The 12,682-nt window shown below is 42.8% G+C and overlaps 1 protein-coding gene across 2 annotated transcripts in view; it reads left to right on the top strand.

Moving 5' to 3' along the window:
• Positions 1–406: 406 nt before the first annotated feature.
• The window catches only part of SEPTIN11 (septin 11), an 86,889-nt gene continuing 74,613 nt past the window's right edge, over positions 407–12,682 (top strand). For both annotated transcript variants that reach the window (XM_069978171.1, XM_069978170.1), the window contains exon 1: positions 407–807. In XM_069978171.1, the coding sequence (XP_069834272.1) occupies positions 778–807 (30 nt within the window). In that variant the 5' untranslated portion in view covers positions 407–777. The remainder of the gene's footprint in view (positions 808–12,682) is intronic.

Genomic DNA, 12,682 nt, shown 5'->3' with positions numbered 1-12,682 from the left:
GGCCCATTGAAGTGAATGGGCAAGCATCCGCAGCGGATCTCCCTGCGAATTTGCAGCCAGAAATCCTCAGCGGATACGTTACATGTGAATCTAGCCTTACACTATAACTTTATTTAACCAGGTTCCCTGCTTGGTGTGAGGGATTCATATGTATAGGGTGAATGGTCACAGACGGCCATTGTGGGCGGCTGTGGAAACCCCACAACTCCCATCATCCTTACAGGCTATGGGGGTGATAGAGAGTCCTAGTCTTTCAGCAGCAGGAGAGCCACAGGTTGGGGATCCCTGCTGTACTAGTAATCCCATCTCCCCTCTTTATGTACTGAGGTAAATGCTGTAACTATAGTGATCTCCATTGGGTAGTGACGTCACTGACTCCAATCTGTACAGCGCTGCGGAACACGTCGGCGATATAAAACAGCCGACCCATAGACTTGTATGGGTCAGAGCAGAACACGGACGATATTAGACCCTGTGCAGAAACGCTCGATAGTAAACGATACAGCGTGAAGGCCGGACACGGGAGCCGCTATACACGAGCCCTCAGCCGTGCCATCCCGTATAGCGGAGGCGCCCGGTAACGTGTCCCCGCAGCGCAGCGCTTTCCTGTGTGACTCCCCTCCCCCTGCCCGCGGAGCCTCCTCCTCCCGTGTGGTGGCCATGTTCCGGCGGAGCAGCACTCGCTGAGGTAGTGCAGCAGCAGCAGTACCACCACCATCTGGCAGGATCGCATGCTCTCTCCCTTCCTCCTCTCTCCAGCACCCGCAGGACAGCAGCATGGCAGTGGCAGTGGGCAGCAGGCAGACTGTAAGTTGGCGCTCCTTTGCATGCCATCTTCCTTTCATTGTATCAGACCTCGTGTGTCTCCATCAGTGACCGGCGCGGCTCCTTTGTCCTCCCCGATCCGGTCTAGTCGTCTCCATCCTGCAGCGGACGCCGCCACAACCGCAGCATGAGCGCATCGTGTGTCTGGGAAGCGTGGGAGTGCGTTATTATATAACGGATCGGGGCGACTGCAGAGCCTAGGTGCCCGTGCACACAGCACTGCATCCGTTATTACAGCCTGGCTTGTGTGTGCTGCGGTTCTTGCTTCTTATGGGGGAGAAATAAGAAAAATTCTGCCTGAGATGTGTAAAAGGATGAGCCCAGGAGCTAGCAATCTATATAGTGCCCACTAGTGGTGATTTTACTGTGAAAAAGGATCTGATGGTAGTAAATCATGGATAGGACTGCAGGCTGGATACATACTGTTACTTTGTGTGATGTTTACTCTGATAGGAAATAAACAAAAGCAAATAGAACCTCATAAACAGCAACAATAACCATGTATACAGCAAATACGTCTGCATATACAGCAACTACATCCACATACATATAGCAAATACAACCGCATATACAGCAACTACATCCACATACATATAGCAAATACAACTGCATATACAGCAACTACATCCACATACATATAGCAAATACAACCGCATATACAGCAACTACATCCACATACATATAGCAAATACAACCGCATATACAGCAACTACATCCACATACATATAGCAACTACATCCACATACATTTAGCAACTACATCCACATACATATAGCAACTACATCCACATACATTTAGCAAATACAACCGCATATACAGCAACTACATCCACATACATTTAGCAAATACAACTGCATAAACAGCAACAATAACATGTATACAGCAACTACATCCACATACTGTATATACAGCAACTGCATATGTACAGCAAATATATAACAAATACATCCACATATATATATACAGCAAATACATCCATATTTATACGGCAAACACAACAGCATATATACAGCAACTACAACCACATATACAACAACTACATATGTACAGCAAATGTGTATATACATATATCAAATACATCCACATGTATAGCAACTACATCCATATATATACAGCATATATACGGCAACTAAATCCACATACTGTATATACAGCAACTACAACCGCATATACAACAACTACAACTGCATATGTACAGCAAATAAATATATATATATATATATATATATATATATATATATATATATATATATATATATATATCTCAAACACAACCACACATACAGCAAACACAACCGCATATATACGGCAACTAAATCCACATACTGTATATACAGCAACTACAACCACATATACAACTACAACTACATATGTAAAGCAAATATATACAGCAAACACAACTGCATAAACAGCACCTACAACCACAAATACAGATGCATATACAGCAACTACAACCATATATACAGCCAGTGTGTGTAGGTTGTGCCCTAAGTTTCTACTCTTTGAACTTGACAATAGAAGATGTTGGTACCTCCTAATAAAAGGGTGTGGTTGCTTGTCGTCTCCTCTGGTCCAGGCTGCGGAGTTTGTCCCAGTAAGATGATTAGCTCGGGCAACAAGGGGCTCTTGTGATTTGCCATGTGTTACCCGGCTTGCATGCTTCTACTATTCCAGCCAGGGGTGGTGTTAGAGGTTACAATATAAGATGTGAAGGCATCTCTTTGTTGGCTGCGATGGCCGGATGGAGAGGCCTCACCCCATCCCGCTCTTAGTTTCCCCCCTCATCCAGCCCTTGGACAAACAGTTATCATTTCCTCCCTGAATACAGTCTGGCTATCTGTGCTCTGTGGGCAGAGGGTGGAAGCCAGATGAAAAGAAATGCTCTTTATTTGTATATTGTAACGTCTCCGTCCAAACGCAGGAACGTAAAGTATTTCTTTCTAGTTCTTAAAAGAGCCCTAAACTCAAGCAGGAAAAGCTCTTACTAGGTTTCTGGAGCAGGTAGCCAATGAACACATGAAGTTGCCTCTGGTGTCTTTTTACTTTTCCATTGTTTTCTATTGATCTTGTAACCTGAACCGGAGGATAACAGAGATCAATGCGTGAAGGGGCGATGTTCACACACAGTTTTTGAGGCATATTACATTCTTGAATTCAATGGAAAAATACTCCGCTCATATGGAGTTTTAGCTCGTGGTGGTAATTCTATAGATGTAAGTGCGGAGTAATCCTCCCATTTTATGTGCGTTTTTCCTGTGTAAACATTATTGAAAATTGGAAGCAAAGAAGTGATCACCCCCCCCCCCCCCCCCCCCGAATGCCTTATACAAAAGAAGAAAAAACGGGCATAAAAAGATGCACCAAAAGACGCTCAAACTATTTTCCTGGAGTTATTCACTACTTTTTTTTTTTTTAACCATTTAATGACATAAAATAAAAAAATATTATTTGGATGCTTAATTGTGCCATCTTTCTACTTCGCTGGCTTATTTCCCCTTAAAGAGGAACAAAATAAATCAGCAGCGGTTGTGGTCAATACTCAATATTTTTGTTTGTTTTTTAAGTTTAAATCCGTGCTATACATACAGGTAAATTGTGGTCTATGCTCCCTCCATGCTGATATTTGGTCTCATTTTTTCTGTTGAAAAAAACAAACAAGAACACAGGAAGTCCCAGTCCTTTGCCCACTCACAGACATGGCTTGGTATTGATTGACAGCCATTCCTGAACACTGGGCAGGACTTCACTTCACTGCGCTTGTGTACAGCTGCTGCTCATCCACATTTACTAGAAGAGAATCCTGGGGATGCTTGCATTGTATGGTCAGCTCTCCTGTCACACAGCACCAAAACCTATGTAACCACACAGTGACATTATACTGACTGAATTGTTACATAACAAAGAGCATTGTCTCCTGCAGAGCTGATAAAATAAAAGTAAAAGTTAATATAGTTAGCCTAAGTTAATTTCCTTCAGATGATATACAACCTGCATGATGGACAGGTGTGTTTCCTTGTGTGAGCACACAAAGGACTGGGAGTTTCTGTGTTTGGTCTTTTCTTTTTTTTTTTTAAAGAGAAAAGACCGAAAATATCGACATGGAGCACAGTTGGGCCGTATGTATGAGAATGGTGTAAGGGTGGAAAGCGTAAAGCGAGTTTATTGGACAACCGATTGCTGTTAAATTAAAAAAAAAAAATGACAGGTACTTTTTAAATCTTATTCCTCCCACTCCCTCATGGTGCTGTTGTTAGGACTGACCCTTCTTCTATTATAAGGTTGCCTTGATGTTGGTCTCAGAGAGTCAAGGGAGCTGTAGCCATGAGAGCAATTTCCTTCCTCTAGGCATATATGATCGCTGTCCCTTGATGTTTTCTTTAGAAAAAGTAGAAGAGAATAGAACAGAGTAAACATTAAAGGGGTCAGAGAGGACACCATCACATTACCAGACTGGTTTACCCCATTAAGAAAAAGTGGTCTGTTTGGGATAGTCATCTCTGTAAACTGAAGGTAGTAAATTCTGTGGATTTATCTCACTGGAAAGTTTGCAGCAGGTCTGCCCCATAAATTCCACCCCAAGTCATACAGATACCTGCACAGATTGATTTTGGTGCAGATTATAAATCCCATGGGTTTGTGTAACTGCAGATTTATTGCAGAATTTCAGCCATTTCTCTGCTCCTGTCAATACGGCAGGTTTTACGCACAAAACATCTGCAGTATTGCCAGCTATGTGTAGCCCTACCCTCAGGCTGGTGTCATACACAGCCATCTCTTTTTAAACTGCCACTGCACTTGCATTTGAGCCAAAGCCAGAATTGGATCCTGGGGCAGTATATTGGTGAGGCCAAGGCTAAAATGTGGGCAAAATTGTGCGGCCATTGGCTGATGCATGGGACCTCACCTGTAATCCATCAGCGGGAACTCTTGCAAAAAATGTTTTTCTTTGAATTCAACTGGTTTCATAAAGGTATACAGATTTGTAATATTTTTAAGTAACTTATCAGCTGCTGCATGTCCTGCAGGAAGTGGTGTATTATTTCCAGTCTGACACAATGCTCTCTGCTGCCACCTCTGTCCGTGTCAGGAACTGTCCAGAGCAATAGCAAATCCCCATAGAAAACATCTCCTGTTTTGGACAGTTCCTGTCATGGACAGAGGTGGCAGCAGAGAGCACTGTGTTGGACTGGAAAGAATACCTCACTTCCTGCAGGACATACAGCAGCTGATAAGTACTAGAAGACTTGAGATCTAAATAGAAGTAAATTATAAATATGTATAACTTTCTGACACCACCTTATTTGATAGAAAGAAAAAATCATCAGAGTACTCCTTTAATTTTACATTCTTTTTGAATCCACACCTGGCTTTGGTAACTGAAAGCCACTGCATAAACTGTATTATTTAAGAAAAGAAATGGCACTTAAAGCGACCCTGTACCCACAATCTGTCCCCCCCAAACCACTTGTACCTTCGGATAGCTGCTTTTAATCCAAGATCTGTCCTGGGGTCCGTTCAACAGGGGATGCAGTTATTGTCATAAAAACAACTTTTAATCTGGCAGCGCTGTGTCTAACGGCCGGGGCTTACATTTGTATATGCATTAGGCTGGCACACCCTCTCCGTCCTTCCTCCCCACCCTCCTCATCATTAGGAATGATCCAGGAACATTTACTGCTGTTTGAGCTTTGCATAGGTGTATAAACGATCCAGCCCATGTTCATTATACACACAGGTAGGGAATAGGAAGCAATCTGCCTGGAGCATTCCTAATGATGAGGGTGGGGAAGAAGGACAGAGAGGTGGTGCCAGCCTAATGCATATACAAATGTAAGGCTGGGTTCACACTGCGTTTTTAGCATACGTTTAACGGATCCGTTTTTTTTTAACGGACAAAAAAAATAGTGTCAGCAATGTTTTTGTGTCCGTCAAAAAAAACGGATCCGTTTTGATCCTTTTTTTTTTTTCTTTATAATGGAAGTCAATGGAAAAACGGATCAAAACACATCCGTTTTTCATCTGTTTTTTTTTTTTTTTTTTTTTTTTTAATGGATTGCAAAAACACAATGTGAACCCAGCCTAAGCCCCGGCCGTTAGACACAGCGCTGCAAGATTAAAAGTTGTTTTTATGACAATAACTGCATCCCCTGCCGAACGGACCCCAGGAAAGATCTTGGATTAAAAGCAGCTATCTGAAGGTACAAGTGGTTTGGGGGGTCAGACTGTGGGTACAGAGTCACTTTAACACCATCCTGAGGTCAGTTTCTCAAGAGCATAACACCCATGTGTTTCTGCATCTGTATTACAGCTGTCAGTCAGGGTCATCAGACTTGTGGTCAGGCCAAGACTTGTGGCTGTGTTATGGATGCAAAAATGCATCTGTATTACGTTTGTGTGAACCTAGCCTAAGGGTTATCTGGCATCTCTTGCCTTCAGAGGCCGATTCCCACACTAATACTGCACAGCTGGTATTGGTAAATGTCACTTTGAGAAATTGCTTGTCACTTTAATGTGGGAATCTTGAGCGTTGCATGTCACATGGGGTGATAAGTCTACTAACTTGTTTCTAATACTGTACATGTTCCAGCTGCTACATGTAAATAGTTTTATAGCCATTTAGGCTTTATTTAGTTAGATATAACAGCCTGGTCAGTTCTGCATACACTTTATATTTAGGACTGCCTTACAAATTTGTTAAGGTTGGCTCCCACACTACAAATACCTGAATAAAAAGTAAATGGGCTGTCCAGGATTTAAAACAGCTTTTATTCTGCCAGCCTGGGGTCAAAGAGGAGGGGCCTGGAGCATTTGTGCCCTAGGCCTGCAATGCCTTTCTTCATGGTACTGCTATTTTTTTTTTATAATAAGTTAATAAGGGCATTAGGTGCAGTGGGGGTGGTACTTTACTCTTAGTGCACCAATATTCCTGTCTATTGCCGCTTCCAGGGAATAAAGTAACCCCTTCCCCCATGGTCTGAAGCATATCAATAACGAGTATGATCCACTGAGTCGGATCAAGACAATAAAGACACATTAACAGTAAACATACCCCGCCCTATAAGAACATGGCAGCAGGTTACATTTTTTAACTGACTCCATCAACAGCTAAACAGAGGTGTAGGTAATGTCATGGCTAGATACGGCTTCCCATCAGGATTCTGGGTATAGCTTTATCTCCATAGTCTATTCCTGTGCCAACATATAGGCCTTTTTTCTTAAATGAAGCTTAAAAGCTCAGGGGGGTGCTCATCAGCAAGGTAAAAGCCTAGGGGGTGCTCCCCAGCAAGATAGAAGCCAAGGTCATTCCAATCTATTTATCTAGTAGTCAAATGGGGTAGGTTGATGAACGTGGGTACAAAAGCATTGAATAACTGGACAAGGGCTAAATGGGGTAAACAAAAGATAATGGGATTAAAAAAAGGGTATGCCCCCAAATGGTGAATAGAAGCCCTATCTGGCCATGGACTTATTTACACCTATATTCTCACATTGATAGGTCCGCTTAAAACATCAATAAACTTTAAGTGTAAACCAAGCAAGCAAGGACATTTCAGTGTAAATTGCACCAATCACCAGCTATGGAGCTCAGCATTAGTAGCCTTGCACTACAGTATATATATACTATACTACAGCATACAGTATATATAGACCAACTAGAATAGATTGAGGAGTCAATGAAACATCAGCAGGAGACTAAAAGTATCTACTTGGTTGCCCCCTTGCAATTCCTTTTCTGTGTTTCTGTTTCTGCACTTTGGCTAAAGTAAGAAGACACTGATACATTGTGCTGAATACTCTCAATAGGACTAAAGATTGTAAGTTCTGTAGCAAAGTATTGCAAGGCTGTGTAAACTTGTGGAGCAGTTCTGATGGCGGTGTAGAATGATGTGCACAGGCCAAGTATTTGCTTCACTGGTTACTAACCAAATGTCTTCTAGTTACAGGAAAAGAGAGCTAAGGGTTTGACCAGGATGTCATTGCTGATGTCACCGGCACACCCTGACCAATTGGTTCTTCCTTCCTTTGAGAATGATAAATCTGTCAGGCTGTATGTGTGCAGTACTAGTCTCGTCTTCTCGGATAAAGCGCTGGCCTGTCCTGCTTTTATATGTTTTAAATGCCCAGGAATAGAAAGGAATGCCCTACAAAGAAATCTGAAAGCAAACGCTAAGCCTGGCCTCCTTAAAATAGAAGCTGTTTGTAAGGCACGTCCAAAGAGAACCTGATTGACGTGGACATGTATTAGGACTGCTATTCAGCTCATTCAGAACTTTTCAATACGTGATGATTATACATGAAGTATGCTGAATATTCTCCTGTCACATGTATGCATTGAAAATCCCCTATCAGTTCCAGCAGACACATCTTTCATTGATTCCGGATTATATATTGCATTGGCTTATGAATGCTCCCTCTAAGGGGCCTATTCCATGGAGCGATAATCGGCCGATTATCACTCGGTGGAATAGAAACCGATCAGCTGATGATCGTTTATTTAGACCCAAACCTAAAAATCATTGGTCACCCACCGCGCATCGCTTCATGGAATAGCCATGCGCGGCGGGCGACCGACGATTTGAGAAGCAGCATACATTACCTAGTAGGGCTTCTCCTCCGCTCCGTCTTCCTCTCCGGGTCCCATGGCGCAGCATCAGCTTCAGTGACTGAGCTGTCAGACCACTCAGCCAATCACTGGCCGGGACTGCCGCGGCTAGTGATTGGCTGAGCTGTCTGACAGCTCAGTCAGGCCACTTCCAGAGTTGATCCTGCGCCACGGGACCCGGGGAGGAAGACTGAGCGGAGTAGAAGCCCTGCTAGGTAATGTATGCTGCAACGACATCGGTAACAATTGTCGGGTCGTGGAATAGCTGCTCCTTTACATCGTTGATTGGTCCCTGCTCGGCCCATGGAATAGGACCCTAAGGGAATGTACCACTAGGTAGATCACTATGGGGGAGATTTATCAAACATGGTCTAAAGTAAAACTGGCTCAGTTGCCCCTAGCAACCAGTCAGATTCCACCTTTTATTTTCCAAAGAGTCTGTGAGAAAAGAAAAGTAGAATCTTCCCCTATGTGTGTTTTTTTCACATGAATAGACCGGTGCCGACAAAGGAATGCTGTTGCTGCAGTCCTTTTTTTTTTTTTTTTTTTTTAATTTTATTTTTAAACCGCTGCCGAGTTCCTGTACACAGCGCCGGTTTATTTCCAAGCACCAGGCCGGCATGAAGCACTAGGGGCAGGCCTATTAGCTGCTGTATGTTGTGCAGGATGTGGTGTAATTTCAGTCTGACACAGTGCTCTCTGCTGCCATCTCTGTCCGTGACAGGAACTGTCCAAAGTATGAGGGTTCTTCTATGGGGATTTGCTTCAGTTCCTGTCACAGACAGAGGTGGCAGCAGAGAGCACTGTGTCAGACTGGGAAGAATACACAACATCCTGCAGGAGAGTACTGAAAGATTTTTATATAGATGTAAATTACAAATCTATATAACTTTCTGATAATGTCTGTATTACCACATCCAAACAGTCTGATAGGTGGAGGATTCAGTAGGTTGGATGTTAATTTAGCCAATCCCTTTTTATCTATGTAATTTGGGAGATGCCACACATTTGTTCACCTAACCAAAAAACAGGCCTTCTTACCCATAATCCTTACTTATTTTTTTCCAATGTACTTTAGAAAATCTTAGTGGATCGGTTGATATAGCAACAAGGCAATTTTCTTTTTGACACAAGCTTTGTATACAGTTTTCCTATTGAGGTGTCTGCTGGCAGCCTCATCCTGTGAACTGTAGAAGAATAATTTCTTCTGGGCTACTACTGTAGATATCTTATGCTTCCAGTATGGAAATCTGCAAACTAGCACATGACCATATAGTACATTGTTATAATTCATTACCCTCTCTTCTCCCTGTCACACGTCCCTCTTGTTTCTTCCCTGACAGTTAGTTTTACACCAAGAAGCCTAATTGCTCTGGTCCTTAATCGCCCACTAATTAGTCAAATCAGATTTCAAAGAGATGCAAATGAGTGACTGGAGTGGAATCCTTCTGATAAGAAGCCGAATGGGAATGAGGACGGATGGAGGATGGGGAACGGGAGGTTCCACATGAGTTGATGCCTCTCAGATTACCCTTTTAGATCTTTACTTTTCCTCCAGGCGACCGATCGCCTTGATCTTTTATGTAAATATTTGTGCATATTCATCTCACTCTGACCACTTAACCACATTTTGCCATTAGGTGGCACTATATAACACATTCTTAAAGGGGTATTCTCATCTCAACTAATTATACTTGAAGGTTTCATCATGGTTAATACTTATTTACATATATTATTTAGCAAATTTGTCTCCTTCTCCTCCTCTTTTTCTCCTTCCCTTTTCTTTGATGGCTCATTGTCTAGGTTTCCTACACCGCTCTGCTCTACAAGCATACAAACAGTGGTATGGCTGGTAGAGGTGTATATGTGTTTGTGTGTTTGTGTGTGTGTGTGTATATATATATAATATATATATATTCTGCTGAAAAAAAAGTGCAAATGCTGAGCTATGTGCATAATATAGATACTAAAGACATGCTTTGGTTTAAGAGCTCTCTGTACTGGGTGGAAGGGGGAGGGAGAGAGAGGCATGGTCTGTATAACGTGGTCTACAGCACTGTACTCTGACCCGGGAAGTCTCCCTCACCTTCCAAATCATGGGAGAACCACTTCAGGCTGGGGCTCACATCAGGGGACAGGACTGTGGAGGTAATCTCTCCATAGCTGTAACCCCTCTCTCCCCAGACAGAGAGTGCTGCTATACTGTGCGCACATATGTCCTGCTCATTCCTTCATGCTCCCTGCAGTCTCTGTCCGCCTTTGTGTTTCCCATCCTCTCCATTCCTGTACAGTAACTTATAATATCACATATTCTGCTGTTTCTGAATGTTTGTTTCTGTTTTACATGTTATTCAGAATAATAAATCATTATTTTGGGGGTTGAAACCAATTGTCTGCATGTCAATGATTTCTTATGGGAAAATTTGCTTTGGTTTAAAAGTAGATTTGGATTACAAGCACGGCCCCGGAACCAACTATGCTCGTAATCCAAGGCACCACTGTATGTATGTGTGTATATATATATATATATATATATATATATATATATATACATACACATCATGACAACTATCTAAGGTACTGTGAACTGGCACTTTAAGACTACTCCAGTAAGTGCTTTTCCCCAAAAAACATCAGGCCACTGAAGCAATTAGCCTAAACTTTTAAGTTTATAACATCTGTTATATTACAGTAAAACATTTATGAGGCTTGGCCTGGACGAGACTGTGACTTCAGTCACTAGACACATACATTCATAGGGAAGGCTCATATTGCTGCATGTGACACAGGGCACTTACATGCACATTTTCTATGTCCCTTGTTGACCTGAATGAAGAGGGAGCGTCACTCCGGATAGTTTTGTGGTAGTGATTATGGCATGGTGTAATAATGATTGAGTATTGGGGATATAGTTTGTAGTACTATGGCATAGAAATCTGCTTTGTATAAATGTTTTCTACTTGGCAGGTCCTGCAGCAACAAATTTTGTCTGTTATTGTCAAGGGGCGCGTATAATATACATATATAAACAATTGCAGGGTACCCCATAAACACGTGATTACAATGTCTGCCTCGTTCTGTATAATACAGGGGTGACCCTGTGGAACAAGGAAGGAAGGAACTTGCTGTCTATGATTTGCTAGTGAACTCTTGTATGAACTCAGTGATATACAGATAGTTCCCAGACTGGCAGGTGTTTAGCTTGTCCTTCTATCTCTGGTTGGATTAATAGGGATATGGTAATATCTCCACTGTTATGAATTGGGGCTGTGGTTTGTTTGTGTAGTGAGAGCAGTCTAGAACTGACTGAAAGTGCAGGTTATTGATTTTAAGATTCTTGTCTTGGGAAGGTTTCAATTAAAGGGGTACACTGGCAAAATCTTTTCCCAGTCTGACACTGTGCTTTCTGCTGCCCCTTCTGTCCATGTCAGGAACTGTCCAGAGCAGGAGCAGATCCCCATAGAAAACCGGTACTGCTTTGGACAGTTCCTGTCACGGACAGAGGTGGCAGCAGAGAGCACTGTGTCAGACTGTAAAGAATACACCACTTTCTGCAGGACATACAGCAGCTGAGAACTACTGGAAGACTTGAGAAAATAATTACAAATCTATATAACTTTCTGATACCAGTTGGTTTAAAAGAAAAAAAAAATTCCCTGTATTTCCTTTTTAAAGGGAATCCGTCAGCTCCCGGGCACTATCTAAGGTTCTTACAGTGTGCTGTAGCTGGCAGTCCCCCAGTGAGCATGGTGCCTTTTTGGTTATTTTCCGTGCAGCGGATTATGTACAATCTTATGTCTCCTACTGTCAGAGAGCTGTTGTTCGTGCCACACTTGTCATGCATCCTCTACATGAATAAACAATGCTGCCCGGCCTCCTGCTCGCTCAGCTGTCAGCTGATTGCAGATCAGTCCTCTGTAGACAGGTTATCTCTGAAAGAATCTCTCCTCCCTAATGTGTTGGAGCTGTGGTCTAGGGGTAAGGGCCCTATTCCACAGTAACGATAATCGGCCGGATCGGCCCCATTTGGCCCGATTCGGCCAATTATCGTTTGGTGAAATAGAGAGAACGATCAGCCGATCGTGTCATCGGCTGATCGTTCATTTAGGGCCAGACCTATAATCATCGTTCCCCCACCGCGTATCGCTACGGTTGAATAGCGGTGCGCGGTGGCGACCGACAATTTAACAGGTTGCAGCATTATAAATTACCTGTCAGGTCTTCTCTGCGCTGTCTTTATCCCCGGGTCCTGCG

This window comes from Dendropsophus ebraccatus, chromosome 7 (genome assembly GCF_027789765.1).
Source record: "Dendropsophus ebraccatus isolate aDenEbr1 chromosome 7, aDenEbr1.pat, whole genome shotgun sequence".
NCBI classification, from domain to species: Eukaryota; Metazoa; Chordata; class Amphibia; order Anura; family Hylidae; genus Dendropsophus; species Dendropsophus ebraccatus.
Note: the sequence above shows the minus strand (reverse complement) of the source record. Positions and strands in the feature narration are given on the sequence as shown.